Source organism: Oncorhynchus masou, chromosome 17 (assembly GCF_036934945.1).
Source record: "Oncorhynchus masou masou isolate Uvic2021 chromosome 17, UVic_Omas_1.1, whole genome shotgun sequence".
Classification (NCBI taxonomy): domain Eukaryota; kingdom Metazoa; phylum Chordata; class Actinopteri; order Salmoniformes; family Salmonidae; genus Oncorhynchus; species Oncorhynchus masou.
Genome location: NC_088228.1, coordinates 34,998,262 through 35,017,762, shown reverse-complemented (window position 1 = coordinate 35,017,762; position 19,501 = coordinate 34,998,262). Strand labels below are relative to the sequence as shown.

At 43.6% G+C, this 19,501-nt stretch overlaps 1 protein-coding gene across 4 annotated transcripts in view; it reads right to left on the bottom strand.

Moving 5' to 3' along the window:
* LOC135558926 (transcription factor E2-alpha-like) overlaps positions 1-19,501 on the bottom strand; it is a 41,865-nt gene that overhangs the window by 4,787 nt on the left and 17,577 nt on the right. Inside the window, exons 5-20 of one of the 4 annotated variants that reach the window (XM_064993151.1) lie at positions 17,107-17,182; positions 16,492-16,532; positions 16,093-16,222; positions 14,089-14,138; positions 10,082-10,184; positions 9,480-9,619; positions 9,204-9,342; positions 8,966-9,018; positions 6,370-6,448; positions 5,739-5,815; positions 5,393-5,572; positions 5,128-5,215; positions 4,871-5,003; positions 4,493-4,546; positions 961-1,211; positions 10-156 (exon numbers count right to left, since the gene is read on the bottom strand). In XM_064993151.1, coding sequence (XP_064849223.1) covers positions 17-156; positions 961-1,211; positions 4,493-4,546; positions 4,871-5,003; positions 5,128-5,215; positions 5,393-5,572; positions 5,739-5,815; positions 6,370-6,448; positions 8,966-9,018; positions 9,204-9,342; positions 9,480-9,619; positions 10,082-10,184; positions 14,089-14,138; positions 16,093-16,222; positions 16,492-16,532; positions 17,107-17,182 — 1,734 coding nt within the window. In that variant the 3' untranslated portion in view covers positions 10-16. Of the gene's footprint in view, positions 1-9; positions 157-960; positions 1,212-3,595; positions 3,838-4,492; positions 4,547-4,870; positions 5,004-5,127; positions 5,216-5,392; positions 5,573-5,738; positions 5,816-6,369; positions 6,449-8,965; positions 9,019-9,203; positions 9,343-9,479; positions 9,620-10,081; positions 10,185-14,088; positions 14,139-16,092; positions 16,223-16,491; positions 16,533-17,106; positions 17,183-19,501 lie in introns of all 4 variants that reach the window. The other 3 variants (XM_064993152.1, XM_064993153.1, XM_064993155.1) reach the window with 3 other exon arrangements.

Below are 19,501 nucleotides of genomic sequence, written 5' to 3'. Positions count from 1 at the left end.
ACAACTTACCCGGGTGTTACATATGGCTGACAGAGTTGTGTCCATCGCCCCCTAACCCGGGGTGCCCACCTCCCATCTGCATCTGGGGGTCCACCCCCGAAACCTTCTCTTCCTCCCTCCGCTTCAGACACGCTGCCTTGGGGTTCAGGTTACGCTCTTTAGGAAGAGGCCACACGTTAGAATCAGAGGGGTGGAGTGGATCTACAGGTTTTGGCTGAAAATTCAGGTAAACCGATGGTGGGCACAATCAAGAAGATTGTCAAAGAGATGGAGGCAAGAGGCAAAACCATCAGGTTTCACAGTATATTCTAGTAAACGGAGAAGGTTAGGCGTATAGAAGAACGAGAGTTGTTAAAAACAAAAAGGGTTAGGATTCGACGGGCAAAGAAGGTATGATTAAGGTGCAAATGCTGAGAGATTCTAGTTATGAAAGAAATATTAAAAAGTATATAATCGTCAAGCATGGAGAACAGTAGACCAAATTGGTGAACGGAAGACACAGCTGGACAGGACAGAGGAACAACCAGACGGCAGCAGTGGTGAGATCATTAAGTATCTGACAGAGGTGCAGCCCCCATGTTCCCCGCCTCCGTCGGCATCTTTTTGCTCGCACCTTTTCCATTATCCAAGAGGATAGAAGGACAGTCAGAGGCAGGTGAGTGCATATAGAGGTGAGACTGCTGGTTGGGTGGTTGAGTGGAGGTAGAGGGCCTATAGGTGAATCATACTGGTAAAAGGAAAAAGGAAGCCCTATTCGCACCTGCATCTCCAGGCACAGTATGATCTCTTTAGTCGTCATACTAGTCAAGCCTCAGTTGACTGGTTGGAAGCAGACATTACTGGGTTGGTTGGTACAGGAATCCCTACTTTGTACCTGACTCTCCATGTCCAGTATTAAGAACTAATTGGCTGAGTGAAGGTGGTTGGCGGTACTGGATCTATTCGTAAAGAGAGGCCTACCTCGGACCTGCTTCTCCAGACCCATTATGACCTGCGCGGCCTGCTGCAGGATGATGAGTTTGGTTTGGGCCTTGTCGCTGCGCAGGTGGACCTGCACCATCTTGCCCAGCTCCCTGAACGCCTCGTTAATGTCACGCACGCGCACCCTCTCCCGGACGTTGTTGGCCGAGCGCCGCTCCCGATCACGCTTCTCCTTCTCCTCGGCCGTCAGGTTCTCATCGTTCAGCGAGGCCGTGCTGCAGCTGCTGCTGCTGAGGAGGGAGGAGGGTCGTTATGGTACAGCCCAACACCTGCTGCTTTTACCCTCCAAGTTGCCCTTACAGGTTTAAGTTGCCCCTACCTACAACCCTAAGGACAATTTCTGCGGAAGGTTTCCTTGGATAGCAAATTGCTGTTCCAGGGTCAGTCATCGTTAGATCTGATCCTAGACGAGCATTTAGGGGCAGCCTCTCCCTGGAGTGTGACCTCAGATGGGCTACAGCATTCACTGCACACTACTCAATTCACATCCTAGAGCAGACGGCCTGGTTGGCTGAAGGTGACAGCAGTCATTATTTAAGTGCCATATTTGGCCAGGAGGCCAGCAGCAGAAAGCTGTGGAGGTCCGGATGGACAATGTATTCCAGTGAGGAGGATGGGGGTCACGGATGGATGATCCCAGTGGAGTGGCGCCAAGGTGCAGGAGAGCGAGAGATCGAGCGAAGGGATGGACCGCCAGACATGGTTACTAGAATCCTTTTCTTTAATTAAAAAAAAAAAAATGACATGAAGGAATCTTAATTCCAGAGCACTACTGTTACTGTCAACGAAGGCATCGCGTAGGACCTTGCAAATGACTCACGAAGAAAGAAAAATGGTAACAAAACCGTATTCGCAAAGCAACTTTATTACTTCTCAGCAAACTTTCACTTGGGCAAAATAGATCATTTTAGGGTTCTTTTGTCAATTTGAGCGTTCTGAATGTTGAGCCATTATGGGCTGACAACTATCATACCAAATGTTCCAAATGGAATCTGACAAAGCCAAGACAAGTCTGTCTTCTGCTGATCAGGGTCCAGGGTGGGAGTCAGAGGATAATATGAGGCCTTGGGGGGGGGGGGGGCTGTCAGTTAGGAGGTAAGAAGACCAAGGAAGAGAGGCAGAAAGAGAGCGACACACCCTCTGGCAGGTCTAGATCATACACAAGGCCAGAGAGGAAGCCAGGGGGGAGAGATTGGGAAACAGGACAACAGTAAGCTGAATGCCACTGGTGCCTCATGTTAAATACATCAGCTGCTTTAGATGTATTTATCTGAATGAAAGGTAGCTGAAGTCACTGCTGCCATCTGCAAAAGTTAAAGACGAAAAAAGAAAGAGGGGGTTGAAGAGAGGGAGAAGCGTGGAGATGACCAACGAAATCAGTACATTAAAAAGGTTAACATTTGACAAATAAGGGCATGCAAACAAAGACATTGCAATAAGGAAGTGAAGGGTTAAGTTAATACATCGAGGATTGGGATAGGAGCAGAACAGTGAGCCCCTCCATTCAATCACAACCTGTGTCTGCATTTGTATAGCCAATCAGAAAGCAGAATACAGAGTGTGTGGGGAGGGGAGCGGGGGGGTCTATGCATAGAGCCAGACACAGATAACAGTAACACATTTGTAGAAACAGAAGTGTTTTGTTTTTAAAACAACGTGAGGGGTAAATGTCAAATAATAGCTGCCTGAATTTCTTTCCTTTCTTTTTTTGATAATAGAGGAGACAAGCCCATATAAGTTAACCCAAGAGAAATAAAAAAGACTAGAACGTAACTTGGGACTTGTATTATTATTTTTTTTAATTTTAAGAGGAGGTTTTACATTTTTTCCAAATGTAAAAACACTCATAAGCAATAGATCACATCTTCACACTACAAAATTGGGCCATTCGCCAAAGCTGATGAAACGAATACAGAAGCCATCATCTGGTCCTGAAATCATTTTAACGTGAAGTGTAAGATAACAATGTTGTTAAAAAGAAAATGTGTGTTGTTAAGGCCTCAGACAAGAAGCACAGTGATTGGACACAGACAGCAATAGAAGCAAATAAAATAAATCAGTAATGTTAATATAGTGGAGGGTGAGGCAGTCACATGAAGCATATTTTACAGTGGAGTCAGCTCAGACAGACAGCCCCATGCCATTTAGAGCAGGCAACACATACTTCACCAGACATGAGTCCAGTGCTGGCCTGTATGTGTCCACAGCAGCAAAGCCTTATAGGACTGGAGAAGGGCTAGTCCCAAAACAGTCTAAATAGCCTGCTTCCTCATCCCCTTTCCTCCCATCATCACTGATCAACAAACACACAACTTGATGGTTGGAAACTAGCCTAAAGGCAGCATCTCAATACTTGAAAGTGGCCTCCCCTCCTTCATCTGCAATGATCTAAAAACACAGAACAGGTGAAAGCAATATGGACTGACACCTTTCCAATTACATCACATCAATGAAGGAAGAGAGCCACAGAGACCAAACCATTCAAGACAATTGAGACACACCCCAGGGCCTTCAACCTGAAGAATAGGAGACTAGGAACTCAGAATTGGGACACGGCCCTACCCTGGTCTTTTCTCCTGTCTAAACCTGGATCCCCCAGTGACAGCACACTGACCTCGGACTTGCTGCTCCAGGTTGAGTATAACATTAACGGCCTGGTGCAGAATGAGAAGTTTGGTCTGGGGTTTCTCATTAGTCAGGTGGAGCTGACACATGCGGCCCAGCTCCTTAAAGCCCTCGTTGATGTCCCGTACGCGCAGCCGCTCGCGGGCATTATTCGCCACCCGCCGCTCTTTCTCCCGCTCCACCTTCACCTCCGGCGGCAGATCCTCTTCGTCCTCGTCCTCCTCATCACGACTGATGAAAAGTCAATGTGGACCAAGGGGGGTAGAAGACATTACATGGGTATGACTGACATATTTACTAACATGGACAAGACTGTCCAAACAAGTATTATTTTGTTCACGCAAGATAATTACTCAATTTAATCATTCGGGAGAGTGCTGTACTAGTTTATGGACTATGATTACAAAAAGTACTTTGGGGCAAAATTGTTGCTAGAAATTTTACAACAAAACAGGACTTTATATAAATCAGTTACATATTTCTGCAAACTGACAGAACATAAACGGCTTTTCTTTATAAAGGTATAGCATTTTCTTAAAGCAAGGTTTATATTCATGAAATAGCTCTGACATGATACCATCTTATTTAACTGAAATGCAAGGCATCAAATTGAACATTCATAATACTTACGCCATCAGTTATTAAACTCAGGTTATCTGCTTCAGAGATTGTATGCTATAAGAATGTGTTATAATTTCAAGATTGTATAAACCATTCAAGGCACTAACAGCACCGCTTTTTTTTAATGCTGAAATTCTGCCCAGTCTAAAATGGTTCTGATATAATCCGTTTTATAAAATTTATTCTCAAAATAATTAAATAGCCATCTATATTTATGGCCACACCCCCTTAAGTGTGAGGCTCACGTGATTGGATGCAGACTTACTCTGCTCCCGTGTCTGATAGGGAGGAGGAGAAGGTCTGGAAGGAGAACATCTCTCTGAAAACAACGATAGACACGAGGGCAAATATGACAACAGTGCTACGGAGAATGACCTCTTTGTGGGTGCTGGGGTCGTGTTAAGTTGAAATAATGATGGCAAACCTGCACTCCCTGAATACATTTAATAATTTTCAAGCATCAGAATTTAAATCATTAAATAAATCATGATAATGTTCAGTGAGTGAGAGTTTACCCCCTTTATGACAATGGCACAGACCCCACATACGCGCGTCTCAAGTTAGGATTTGGCCGAGAGAGACGTACTTCAAATGGACGTGTGTGTTTCTGATATGTTTTATCGCTATCAGAAGGATTAGTCACCTTGTTCGAGTGCGGGCCTTCGAGTCTTTCTTCTCATCCTCTGACTTGTCAGCCACAGAGGAATTCTCGTCATCCTCCTTGTCCTCCCTTTTGATGTCAGAGCCACTGGATGAGTGTGTGGAGCGAGAGAGGCCTGAGAGAGGGGGAGATAAGTCAATGAAAAGCACAGCAGATAATTTGAGGAAGAGAGAGAGAGAGATAGACAAACATTGCGTCCTTTCCTGAAATGATGAAAAAAAAAAAAAAGAAAAACTCACTGGTGAAGCCTTCAGGCTGGCTGCCAGAGGGAGGGCCATGATGACCATGCACACCCCCACTAGTCGAGTCCTCGTGGTGGTTCGACATCTATAGAGCAGATGAGAAACATTGTATTAGGCAAGTAGACAGTACTACGGACAAGTAGGTGTTACATTGGTATCACATGAAGGAGGAGGATGTACATAATAGTGTGACACTAATCAATGGACATACCACCCATGTGGCTAGATATGGCCACTACGTATTTATCCCTCCTGTTCTTACCAGGCTGGGCAGTCTGTTGGCCAGTCCCAGGCCAGCGTTGTTGAAGGCCTGGGCGAGCCCTCCTATCCCGGCACTGAGGAGGCTGTGCATGTCAGCTAGTCCCCCTGGACCCCCTTGTCCCCCGGCGTGACGCTGGAGCACGTGGATGGCCTCCTCCAAACGGTCCTCCATCTTGTTTTGCTTTAGGGGGAGGGGGAAAGGGCAGGGTTAAGTAAAACCAATGAGTAAACACTTAATTTATCAACTTCAATTCATCCAACTTGCTTAGGATCAAGGTGGTATTTTTGATCATTGTAACCAGTGCCACTGCACACATACATGGAGTTGAACATGATAAGTTACTCACCAGAGCCTGCAGTCCACCCTCGAAGTTTGGAGAGGGTGTGGCCTGTCCTGAGCCCCGGGGCCACTGAGAGGCAGAACCTACAGAGGTAGAGACATTGAGCATCTGGGTCTGTGAAAATAGTCTGCGCTAACAGCAAGAGTGGGTCTGTCCAGCTACCAGGTAAACAGTCCATTCTTGACGGCAAAAAAGCAGTCAACCCTAAACCCCATTTCAGACGTCACACTCAAAGCACTGTTGTCAAGCAAGAACCTAATCCTATTACTTAGTTCCACTCTAAACCAATAGATGGAGCCATATTATCATTGTAATTGTGTCATTTAAGTTTCCTCTGCAAAATATATTTTCTTGTCATTTTCCATGTGGCTGTAACCTTACACCCCAGGATAGTGCCCCCTAAGGCCTAAAACAGGTGTGATCTCATAGGTCAGTGATTCATTAATGTTTTTGCCCTTTCACTCACCCAAAGACTTAGCGAAATAACACCTTAATCAGTTGTGAATGAAGACTGGGCTAGGAACTAGTAGTAGGATCCAACCCCCCATTTGGGAAACGCTATGCTAAATTAGACTAAGGGCTAACTAACCCAGGTGCGTTCCTCCTAGCTACAGGTGTATTCTCCCTATCCACTCACCTGCTATGGCCTGGGGAGAGCCCACTGGTGTAGATGGAGATGATGGGAAGGTGTTGCTGTTGTGGTCTGAGGGATAAATCTACACAGAAACAAAAAGACAAGAAATGGTAGGCGTTTCTCAATATGCATACTACCGTGCTCCACACTCACGTGCCAAGCACCTTCTTAGAGGACTTTCTTGTAAGGATGAGAGTGTGGAGAACGCAAAAAAACATTACATTGAGAAGCACTCGCACTCCCCCTACTGTATTACCTCACGCTGCACCTCCCAATCACTGAACCTGTACACAGAGCAAACATTTTATCAGCTAGATATGTAAATTGTTGTCATCTAGCCAGCTAGGTAAACATGAAAAAATTACCTAAAATGAATTATGCAAGGTACAGTAGATTTTAACTCTGTGGGTAGTTAACCTAACACTTCTTCGTGGCTTGCCAGTTAGCACTATAAGCAAAAATGACCTAAAAATCATCAATGTCATCCAAGGTAGATGTCAATTCTTCATGGATATCTGGCCAACTAACAGTAGTAGCTAGCCAGTTAGCACTATAGACTTACAACCAACAGTGGGTATTGTAGGCAAGTAACCATGCCAAAATGTATTCAACATGTATTTATTAACGTATCAAGATAAAATATTGTAGTCCGGCAACATATGAGATGTGAATAGGCAACACTTCATTCCAAAGTCGGAGTGTATTTACTCACGTCAGCTCAAATAATTGATTTCAAGAAAATGTGCGTTTTTTATGTGGTCGATTCATATTTCTTTGCATACTAAGCATTGAATCCGTCAAAGTACGCATTCAAAGAAGTGCCCTCCGTACTCCGTTTCGAATACTTTGATTTGGACTCATGCTCCAATATGCATGCTAAGAGCACGGTAGTATGCAATTTGAGAAACACTATTCAATAGTAAGATCTGTGACACACAACTACATAAGACTCAGCATTCTCTTATTTGCAGATAGTTTTTCTTCTAGGGCTGTCCCAAACGAGAAAAAAGAATCATGGTCAACCGAAAGTCGGCTGTTCTTTTGACCAAATAGATTGGGAAAAATACACATTTGAAAATGTCGCCCATATATAGACACACCCAATGTGTTTTAATAAAATCAACTATATGCATTGATCTTGTCTGATGCTTTAAGCTTACGGTTTGATGAAGACAAGTGCCTCAAGAGGGCGCCAGAGATCTAGATAACCAGAAGGAAAAAATAATTAATCTGACCCAACTATTCTCCTCCCGCTCCAGCTGGTTTTCGCAGATTCTTCCATTACTCTCCTGAAGGTGCCAGTAAAGGGCTAAACGAGGAGTCGGCAACCTTTTTCATGTGGATTGCTAATTTATCAAACTATTTCTACCGATCTGCGTGCCCGTTACGATTTTCATTAGCACATTTTCTTGAAATAGTTTAATTTAATTGTATAATTACATCTTCATATGTCAAAATCATTGTCATGGGATTAATCAAAATTCTATCCAACTCTAAATGAAAAGGATACAAACCTAAAAAGTAACTTCTATTGCCATCTATGTAAAAATAGCCTACACAAAGCCAAATAAAAACATTGCAGCCTGCAGGTAATAAATATCCTGGTAAAAATAAATATCCGATGAATCACATTGTTGCAGACAGACCATGTGTAGCCAAACTTGAAACATTCTATCAACTACTAACTTGGGTTCTGCCCGAAGCATGCAACATTGTATAAAATATTCTGGGCCCTCAAGAGTTTCCTGCACCAGTGAGCTCCAGACAGACACAGGTGTAGGCCATTTGCGCAAGGGATAAAAAGCAGTGCTTGACTTGGGCAGGAGCTCACTGTAGCAGAGTACCCGACACCTCAAATTTGTCTTGATTTGTTTAACACTTCTTTGATTACTACATTATTTCATATGTGTTATTTCATAGTTCTAATGTCTTCTAATGTCTGTATGTAATGGGGAATTTATGTACACTAACAATCAAATGCAAACAATTCACACAATGAAGTTAAGAAACAATGAATGTGCACAAATTGGCAGGAGAGACATATTTGAGAGAGAAGTGCATTGTGCATTTGGGCGCATGGTCAATCTGACATCTGCATTGGCCATGCAGCATTTAAGGTGATACGGCCTCAGAAGAAGTTAGGGCATTCATACTTCTAGCGCTTCATGGAGCAGAGCAGAGGTGTTTTCAAGGAAGTAAGTTTGTGTTTATACAGGATGTACCACCCCCACCTACCGTCAACCAGTCATGTCAATGACGAGCTATACAGAGCCCTCTGCATTGTTACAAAATTTGGGAGGCGATGCGGTACAGAGCTGGATTTGGCCTCTGCAATTGTGTCACACTTGTGTCCATATGGAGTCTCCGACAAAATTTTCGTATCAAGCATAAATTGGCTTTTAGTCTAGGCCTCAGCAATGGATTAGTTCACAGAGACGGGCGCATCTATATAACACACACACACACACACACACGTTACTGCTCGACTAAAACAAATTTAGGTCGACCAACACCCTAACAAAAAAATAAAATAGAAAATAAATAAATTGACCAGTCGACTAATTGAGTTCAGCCCTAGTTTTTTTCTTGGTCTACTCACAGATGCTAGGGCTTTGCCGATCTCATCTCCTGAGCTTCCTGTCCCCCGGTTGGCTGTGACGAAACAATAAAGTAGACAGCAAACTATTAGAACTGATATTTCCATTTCGAAGAACATATAGTAGTAAAGGGAGAAACAAACAAACAGGAAGGGCCAGAGAGTAAGAGAAAAATAGACAGAAACAGGAAGCTATATAGAAAAAGACAGTCTACATAGTGTCAGTGGTAGACAGTCATACCCATGATGGTGTCTGTTCCGTTGATGGGGGACGTGTGGTTGGAGACTCCGTAGCCAGTGGATCCTGAGTGGAAGCTCCCGTTCACCTCGCTGCCGTGCAGGGGGTAGTTTTGGGGCGAGAGAGGCAGCGGCTGGCGTTTCTGCACAAAAACAGGCTTAAAGTCATTCTCTGTGTTTGGGGAGGGAGCGAGATGACAGTGGTGTATACTACCATCTTATGTAACCTTTATTTAAACAGAGAACCTTTTGGTGTATGCGTTTGTGACAGAAGTCTCACCAGTCTGTCCTGGGGGTTGATGGCTGTGAAGGGTGTAGGCTGGCCCAGGTGGGGGGAGTTACCCAGCATTGCAGTAGAGTAACCCGGCTGCCCCATCGACCCGCCAGAACTCCACGGGTCAGGGGAGGGGTGCAGGCCTTCTGTCAGGGGGAAACCAGGGGAGGGTAGGGATGGGTGTTTGTGTGTGGAGGGTAGGGGTGTGGACAAAAGAGAGAGAGGGTGAGCACCAGAGGGACGAGCAGCATCCAGAGATAAGACAATAAGGGGCCACAACATATGAAGCATGTCACATACGCCTGATGACTTCATCCTAGTGTACAGATACACCGAGGGCAGGCGGAGTATCACATTAGCTCGGGGCTTTGACTCACTATCAGTAGGCGTTTCCACAGGCAGAAATTGAGAAAATAAAAGACAGGAATGGGTCATCGCCATAGACGTCATTGGTAAGCTAATGCATTATTCAATTGATTGACCTCATCTAAAATGATGTTTTGTTCCACTTTCTCCATATAGCAGAGTTATCACTATGGGCTAACCCACTCTGATAAGTACACTGTGTAGTTTTGGCCCCCAGACACGATCTGATATAAAGTAATGACCTTGCATGTAGAAGGAGCCAGGGTAGCCAACATTTCCAGGCTTGGAGGCAGGATACCCTGCACCGTCTCTGTTATATTCCTCTCCTGAGGCTGATGCATACACCTAGAGAACACACACACACAGTAGGGAGATGAGTACGTCAAACGGACTATTTTCTAATAATAATTCCCAATCGATTGGAGATAGTAGAGAAGGTGTAGTCAAAAAAAACATGTATCGATATCTTGATTGGGATACCCATCCCTCCCTTCATACCCTTGTACAATATAGCGTTAATCAATTGTTGTTTTTTTCTATTGAGGAGTATGTATTTTTATTTATTAATTCAAATCAACAGCCTCTGACATTTGAGGACACTGGGTCATATCTCTAGAACTTAGCAGTGTGGAAGGTTTTTAAGACTGACAATAAACAAATCCACAGACACACTCCCAGTCTTAATACGGCAACCTTTGGGCCACATTAAAAGGCTACTACAAGAAAACTCTGGACGCCTCTGAACTAAATTGTCTCCTTTTGTTTTATGTAATTATTTGGCCTATACACAGTACAGCCCAAACTCTGTACACCTGTATAATCTGCTGGAAAGTATTCACACCCCTCAACTTTTCCCACATTTTGTTAGGTTACATCCTTTTTCAAAAAATGTTAAAGTTGTTATTTCTCCACAATCCACACAATGACAACAAAAAAAACAACGACAAAAAAAACAGGTTTAGAAATGTTAGTACATTTATAATACATTAAAAAAAACACTAACATCACATTCACATAAGTATTCAGACACTTTACTCTGTTGAAGCACATTTGGAAGCGATTACATAGTTCTTGGGTTTGATGCGACAAGCTTGGCACGCCTGTATTTGGGGAGTGTCTCCCATTCTTCTCTGCAGATCCTCTCAAGCCCTGTCAAGTTGGATGGGGAGCGTTGCTGCACAGCTATTTTCAGGTCTCCAGAGATGTTCGGTCGGGTTCAAGTCCGGGCTCTGTCTGGGCCACTCAAAGACGTGTCCCGAAGCTACTCCTTCATTGTCTTGGCTGTGTGCCTAGGGTCGTTGTCCTATTGGAAGGTGAACCTTAGCCCCAGTGAGGTCCTGAGCACTCTGGAGCAGGTTTTCAACAAGGATCTCTATACTTTGCTCCGTTCATCTTTCCCTCAATCCTGACTGACTAGTCTCCCATTCCCTGAAAAACATCCCCACAGCATGATGCTGCCACTACCACCACGTTTCACGGTAGGGATGGTGCCAGGTTTCCTCCAGACGTGACGCTTGGCATTCAGGCCAACAAGTTCAATCTTGAATCTACATTCTCATGGTCTGAGAATCTTTAGGTGCCTTTTGGCAACTCCAAGTGGCCCGTCACATACCTTTTACTGAGTGGCTTACATCTGGCCACTACCATAAAGGCCTAATTGGTGGAGTGCTGTAGAGATGGTTGTCCTTCTGAAAGGTTCTCCCAACTCCACAGAGGAACTCTGGAGCTCTGTCAGTGACCATCGGGTTCTTGGTCACCTCCCTGACCAAATCCCTTCTCCCACGATTGCTCAGTTTGGCCGGGCGGCCAGCTCTAGGAAGAGTCTTGGTGGTTTCAAACTTCTTCCATTTAAGAATGATGGAGGCCACTGTGTTCTTTGGGACCTTCAATGCTGCAAAAGTTTTTGGTACCTTTCCCCAGATCTGTGCCTTGACAAAATCCTGTCTTGGAGTTCTACGGACAATTCCTTCGATCTCATGGCTTGGTTTTTGCTCGGACATGCACTGTGGGACCTTATATAGCCTTTCCAAATCATGTTAAATTCAATTGATTGGACACAGGTCGACCAATTAAGTTGATGATCAATGGAAACAGGATGCGTTGAGCTCAATTCAGAGTCTCATAGCAAAGGGCCTGAATATTTATTTAAATAAGATATCCGTTTTTATTTGTAGTAAATGCGCAAAAACTTCTAAAAACCTGCTTTGTCATTATGGGATAGTGAGTGTAGATTGTTAAGGATTTATTTAATCCATTTTAGTTTAAGGCAATGGAAACAGGATGCGTAACAACGTAACAAAATATGGAAAAAGTCAAGGGGTCTGAATACTTTCCGAAGGCGCTGCCTTGAACTAATGACATGGAGGTTTCCATTAACTCAGCAATGTCTGAACTCCTTATGATCTTAATGCTCTGTTACCAAGACAACAAATGGTTTCTTTAATGGTTGAAAAGGGGGGGGGGGGGGTTTGCCCTCAACTTACTGCTTCTTCTCTGTGATCGCAGGGCCTTACGGCTAGGTTTGCGATATGTGGTGTGTGTTACACACATGATCAAGTTAGGTCTGGTTAACACACATGATCCAGTCTCCTCTGTGGCTTACAGAGCATCACCCATAGGATTGCTAGTAGTCTCTGGCATGTCACTAAAGAGGTGAAGGTCCTGAGGTTGTGAACTACCAGAGCCCTCAGAATCAGCTCTACTCTGGCAGGGGTTAGAGAATCAAACTATGCGCCCGGCAACTCAGATCTTACACAGTGAAGTTTTTTCTGTTATTTGATTGAACAGAGAGAGGAAGAGAGGAGGAGAGGAAGAGAGAAGGAGAGGTACAAAAGGGAATGGAGAGATGCACTACTAATTACTGTGCCATCTGCCCATTCCTGGACTGCAGCCAACTCTACGGGCAGCTGGGAGAGGGATGGGGGAGGGAGAGAACGAGGGGGATGGAGGGGGAGGGGCGAGAGAGAAACAGAAAGGAGGGTAGGAGAGTAGAGCACAAGAGAGAAAAAAGATTGGGAGTTGAAGGGAGAGCGACAGAGGGAGAATTGGAAGGAGAACAGGGGAAGAGCAGAAGCGGTATAGTGAAGTCAGGTAACAGCCAGGTCTGCATGTCATCAAGCATTATTTTTCCCCTTAAGTAATCTGTGGATGAGGGTGCTGGGCTGGAAGGAATGCAAGCACATCTATAAAAAAAAGGTCTATAGATATGACCCTTTATAAAAACATGTCTAAATAAATGAATGGGTGAATGAGTAGGGCTCTGTTTATTTTTTTCCACCTCGTCGGCATTGTAAAGGCACACAGCTGTGGGTCTGGAGGCTCTCTCTCTGCCAGTTAGGCTGCTGCTCTAAACACCAGGGAGAAGCCTGCCATGCCAATGGGACTGTGTGTGTGTGTGTGTGTGTGTGTGTGTGTGTGTGGGGGGGGGGGGGCTTAGTCTGGCTATTGGGAGTGCACACTCAGTGATGATGAGTGCTGGGAGGCATTTTAAGTATGGGGGATGCAAAAAAAATGGGAGCATTCCTGATAATGGCTGGGTAGGTGGGCACATTTTGGGTTTGGAGAGGGCAAAAGGTCTGAGTGTTCTTGGGTGTGGGTGTGTGTTCTTAAGGGGCAAATAGGCAGACTAGGGTGTGGCAGTCTGGTAAGAGGGGGGGTAACGGTGGGGCTGGAGAGGGGGACAGTTTTACAAGCTTTGGTGTTCCATTTATATTTCAAGTTTGGACATTAGCACAATGGGGGCACCAATTGGTGTCACCTGGTTAGTCAGTATGTTACACCTGCGCTGGCTTGTCATCTTGTTAGTCAGAAGATGTTTCAACTGTGCTGGCACAGGTGATATTTAAGAGCGGCTGGCCCAGTGCTCCAGTTGTCTTGATAGACGCGAAAGGTTAACACCTTTAGCTGGCTCTCTCTATTTGATTTCCAGAAAAACATTCCTTTGCCCGATTTCCCTGATTTAGTTTTGCTCCACTGTTTTTTGGTTTGCTTCCTGTCTAAGTTCTGTGTTTTTTTTCTTTTTTCGTTTGCCGCTTAGTGGTTAAATATAGTGGGCGCTCATGGTGAGTGTCTTTTAGGTCCCAGTTGTTGCTATGCAACTTTCAGTGGACACCCCCGTGACTGTCATTTAGAGCCCCTCCTTAAACCCCACCTGTTTTGTTTTAATGGTCGTTGTCAGTTCTCCCTCTTAGTTCTCCCTTCTGTTTGAGCGACTTTTAGTTCTCATGCTGGGGAATGTAACAGTACTTACCGAAGAGGGCAGGCCAGGGGGAACTTTCCTGATCTTTTTTGGCTGGGCATCTGACACACGCACACACACAAAACAAAGTTATGAAAGCAGTTAAGGGCATTCCAAATAATTGTCCATTTGGTAAGCGCTGTGCTGGTAGGAATATCTGCCTTTATGGCCCATAACTTCATCAAATGTAATCTAATCTTATATAACCAATATGTTTATGCAGTGGCCTCACACCACCTCTCCTTCCATTGAATCCCCTGCAGGTTTAGCAGAAGTGCGATTTCTCAGGTTCTTATTTTAAACCTCAGTAGGAGAAGTGAAGGTAATCACAGTCAGAAATATGAACCAGAATAAAGAGCAACTCCTCTCCTTTGACATAGTAAAAGTGGAGCAGATACGGTCATGAATTCCGTGTGATTTTGTACAAAGAGGTAGCAATTATGCAACAGTATACATGTAGAACTAGGGCTGGGCGATTTGGCCTAAAACGCATCTTTTCCCCGATATACATCTAGATTTATAAAAAAAATGTTCTCTCTAAATAAGCTTTGTGGTACAAGGTAAAAATGTAGTGCATTTAAAACAGCAAAAATAAAATCAATTCAGAACTTGGTCAATTATACCTAGGCTGAATATATGCCTTCCACAACCATAAGACTAACACATAAAATAATTAAATTATCAAAATAGTTGTACCTGCTTTTTTTGTTGTTGCAATTCTCACTGATCTGGCTTTCAGGTCGGTCTATCAAAAAATGACCTTTTTGTAACACATTTAACCAGAACCATGCATAATGCAACCCCACTAATAATGTAGAAAATTACCACCAGTCTCAATCTCTCAAGCCAAGCCCACATGCTAGCAATAAGCCAGCTAATATTCATAATTTAAAAGTTTAGTCAACTTGGATCTAGGTATAATTTCACAAGCTCTGAATTCAGCTACAGTTGTTATGAACACAACCTTATGCCTGTATCCAACTGTTTAAAAACGGCATTCTCGCCTTTCCACTTTGATCAGATGTTGAAATCAAATGACCTACCTTATTTCTCAGAATAAGAATGAGTTGCCAATTCCTTATATAATTGTCTTATGATTACACATTTATAATATTATATATTTACTTTGACTAAAATGCTGCTAGCGATACATGGTACAAAAACATTTTCCAGAATGTGTTCATTGGTACAACCGTTTTAGTAGTGTCTGCTTTGCTCGAAATTTGAGGAGTTGAAACAAAACTGGATGGTTGGAAAGGTTAATGTCTCATCTATTACAGTAAAATATTGTCTCCATGTGTTGGTGTCCATATGACCAATTCTGTTGGACCAAACCATAAATTAAACCATGTCAGAGAGGAAGAAGTGATCCCTCATCTTTGTTGTTGTGAGTGGTAGGGGGAAGGGCTTGGGAGAACGAGATGAAGCAAGAGGTTTCACTCTGGCTAAAATCTGTCCAAAATAAGCCTACTGGGTTTCTATGCGCTTATTTTGAACTGAAGCTTGTCGCCTGTCTTCCTTGCCATTGGGACAACGACTCCCATTGTTAAGGCGGAGACATGAGCATCTCGTAATTATATACAGATCTCTGGTGTAAAATGGGAAGGTGCACAGCACAGACGGAGCGAACAAGACCAAAAAGACAACATGAGAACAAGAGGACAAACACTCACAAAAACGAGAAAAAAAAATTCTGCAATACTGCCATTTGGAATATCACACAAAAACAAATTAGAACTAATTTGATATATCGCCCAGCCCTATGTAGAACGTTCGAGATTTACAACAAATGCATTGCAGTAAGCATTTAAATAGAATTGCCATTCCATGGAAGTAATCTTAAATTCAACAAGACCCTCCAATGTGGCCACCAGGAAAATTGGCACTGCTTTACATTAGTATGTCTATTCTACCCATTCTAATTCTGTGCACCATCTTCCTTTCATGTATCCATGCTAGGAAATGGGGATAGCATGAGTGTATTATGGGGTAATTTTCAGTGGTTTCTGTCCTTACCCATGCTCTCCTGGGTGGGTCTCCTGCGAGGGTTGAATTGGGAGGGGTAGAACTGGGAGCCAGACTTCAGGCCCGAGGGTGACAGGGCATCAGGACTGGGCATGGGCATCTCACTGGGCATAAAGCCCGGCTACGCAGGAGAGGAATGAGAGAAGACAAGGTCAGGCACACAAATACTGCATGGGATATTATCCCAATGTGGAGAGAGGAAAGAGGATGAGAAGGTCAACGGGAGGAGAAGGGAGAAAACAACTCAGAGATGATGAAGAAGATGGGACAAGGTGGGCAGATTCACAAGAACTTCCGTCAGAGGAAGAGATGGTAGCTTCAGAGGGGACACAGAAAAAACATTTGACACGTTGGAAGAGAAGCGAGGTCAAGAGAGGAGTCTGATTTTACCTGCGCTCCAAAAGAAGAGTAGGGTCCACGCTCAGCTTTCCCTATAAAAACAAGAGGGACAATCAGGGCAGGCCATTGTAAAGACCTTTAAAGCCACCTTTTACGCATCTCCAGCACATTAACACTCAATCCGGGGTGTTCCCCTTTCTCCAGTTGTTTGTGCTTGGGTGCACCTAAACCCCTAACCCCCTTCCAGCACACAGCCTAAAACACCCTGTCCCCGTGTATGTGCCTAGTCACCCCCACACACACATGGAATGCCCCTGATAGAGATCTCTCATATACAGTGAGGTTCTCTCGCACACAGTCGCTATATCCTTTGAGACACACAACTGCATCTCCATTCACTCGTGTGCATTTCAATTTGCTCCCCTAAAGACGCATCATTATGCAGTCACTTCTCCTGGTCATTTATTGTAAATACAGGGTGGCTTACTGCAGCTCTGAAAGCCACACAAGACCACAGGGACCTGTTAGTGGGTTTACTTGGTCTTGATGGGGCCATCAAATCAGCTGAGCTTAATTAAAGGGTTGAGGGTTGGGGAGAGAACCCGCTCCTGTTCCAAGGTCTAAACCACAGACCAGGTTGAAGGAAATATATTCAGATTTCCTTACCAAGGATCCCCGAGCCGAACAAGGGGGTGGAAGCGAGGCCTTCGTGCTCGTTGTAATGAGCTCCTTCGCCATAACCCTGGAGGGAGAGAGATAATATGAAGACTTAAAATCAATTGCTGTGTCTTAAAAAAACAGATTCAGTATGCCAATCTTCAACCAAACGTACTGCGCATGTGGGCTCTTTGGACTAATCTATGCTTAGGGTTGGGCGATGTCAACCTTTGTACTATCGTGATTATGTACCCGTAAAACATTGTGACATACGATGCTAATCACCCCTATTGGCCAGCCCCATATATATTTTTCTTAATGACAAGAACACAACACAATGCAACTGAACGAATCATAATGAAAGATAATATTGTTGAAAGCCTGGACAGATGCTAAGTGGAGGCAATGGCAAATGTTTTCTGATATTCCTTTCTGTTGAAGGGGCAGAGCAGGTTTGTGTGTGTCTGTCGTGCATATGATGGAAGTGTCTGATGAGGAACGGGCTGTCTTGTCGTAGTGAGCTAGGTTACAGGCCTACATCATGGGACGGATAAAAAGCACTACCGTCCTTATAACTGGATAATAATTGCTTTATTTGCCGCAAAATAAATAATGTTGTCCGCTGTGATTGAGTAGAGCCTATGCTAGTTTAATTTTTTGTTATTTTTGAACGCCACAACAACTTTGGGACGACGCCTTTGTATGATAGAATATTTGGGAAATAAGCTACTGTTCATAACTAACTTGTCGTAAAGTTTTTAGGATAGGCCTAGTAGGAAGATAGGTTATTTGGTTTTTCAACAGCGCATTAAGGGAATTTCCTGGTCCACATGGATAGGTTATTTAAGATAGAGGACTAATAATGAGAGAACAAAATCTCAACAGCCTATAGAAAAATGTAATGACAAGTTTAAGCTTGTGTTTTTAGGCTATTCAAATAACTTTAAGATGGAACTCCATTATTCATTGTTTGATCGGGAAAAAGTCACATAAAACAAAAAGAGTCACCTTCAGTCATATTTATAGCCTATGAAATGGAGCGAAAGGAATAGAGGGGAAAAAATTAAGTATCGGTTATAAAAAATGTAAATACAAAAATGGTTTAGGCTATAGCCTATCGCCAATGCATCCGACAGAGAAACAATATTGTCTGACTGGAGACTGTGCTGCTTTGATGAAATTCTCCACTCTGTCTGGCCTACATTCCTCTCGTGTTCTGTAGGCGAGAACATTAATTGAAATAGGCTATAACAAATAGGAATAGACAAATTACCCAGAATGTCACTTGTGTGCTGCGCTGTGAGACTTTTTTCCTAAGCGGTGCCAGACGAGTTCAAATAGGCTAAACCATTGCCTGTCACATCACAATGTCGTCATCATTGACGATTGCTGTTAATCAATCATCGACGATAGAGTCGCAATATCGCCCAACCCTAGTCCAGATAAGTCATCAGGGCTCTAAAGCGCGACCAAGTTGGTCCCAAACACGACTAAATATTTGGCTATGCGACCCTAAGTTTTATTTAGAACACCAGCGTGACTAAAATCCAATAATTAAAAAAAATAAACGAGTAACATTATTTTGCCGCAACACTTCCCGAACAGATTTTTCCGAAACATGAACATTGCTGCTTTCCACATTCCTTTTAAATAGGAATAAACATGTTCTCTAATTATACTATTAGTTTTTGTATATGGCTCTCTGATTTAGTAGAGCTGGGCGATAGTCAGATTTATCACGATATGACTTGCCTATTTTGTTGGATTAGAAATACATAAAATAAAAATGATATTTGTTTACATTAGCGGCAGTGACCTAGGCAATTTTTACCCACTGCCATGTAAGACAACTGAAACGGTAGCCCATGATTCAAAAAGTAAGCTATTTCAGATTACATATCCAGAGAACGCATGATTCATATTTGGATGTGCAACCTGTCAAAATAGGATCCAGAATTATCAGATTCATTTTTGGCTCTTCAGAGAATTTGCCGACATATTGGCCTATAAAGACACCGGATGGTACGCGAAACAAAAATGTCCAGCTCTTGGCATCGGCTACTTGATGTAGGCCTATTCACTGCAAATGTGGCGCTCGGCTACGTGGCGCATCAAAACCATAGAAATAGATACTAACAGAACGTTGCGATTTTCCCCTTTAAGTGGAACTGTAGTCTCGCTGAAAACTGTATTTTTCCTGCAATTGCATTTTGTGCAAAGGTCATATGCTTGTGCTTCTCGGAATGCATCTCTCCCTCGTCCATGCACACATTGGGGGGAGGGAGAGTGGCTCGCTCACACAGCAGCCGACAGTGAAACAGGCAGATACTTTCATAGCAGGAATCAACATAATGCAGTCGCTATTACTGTTAAAAAAATAATGGTTTTAGAACAATCTACAGAA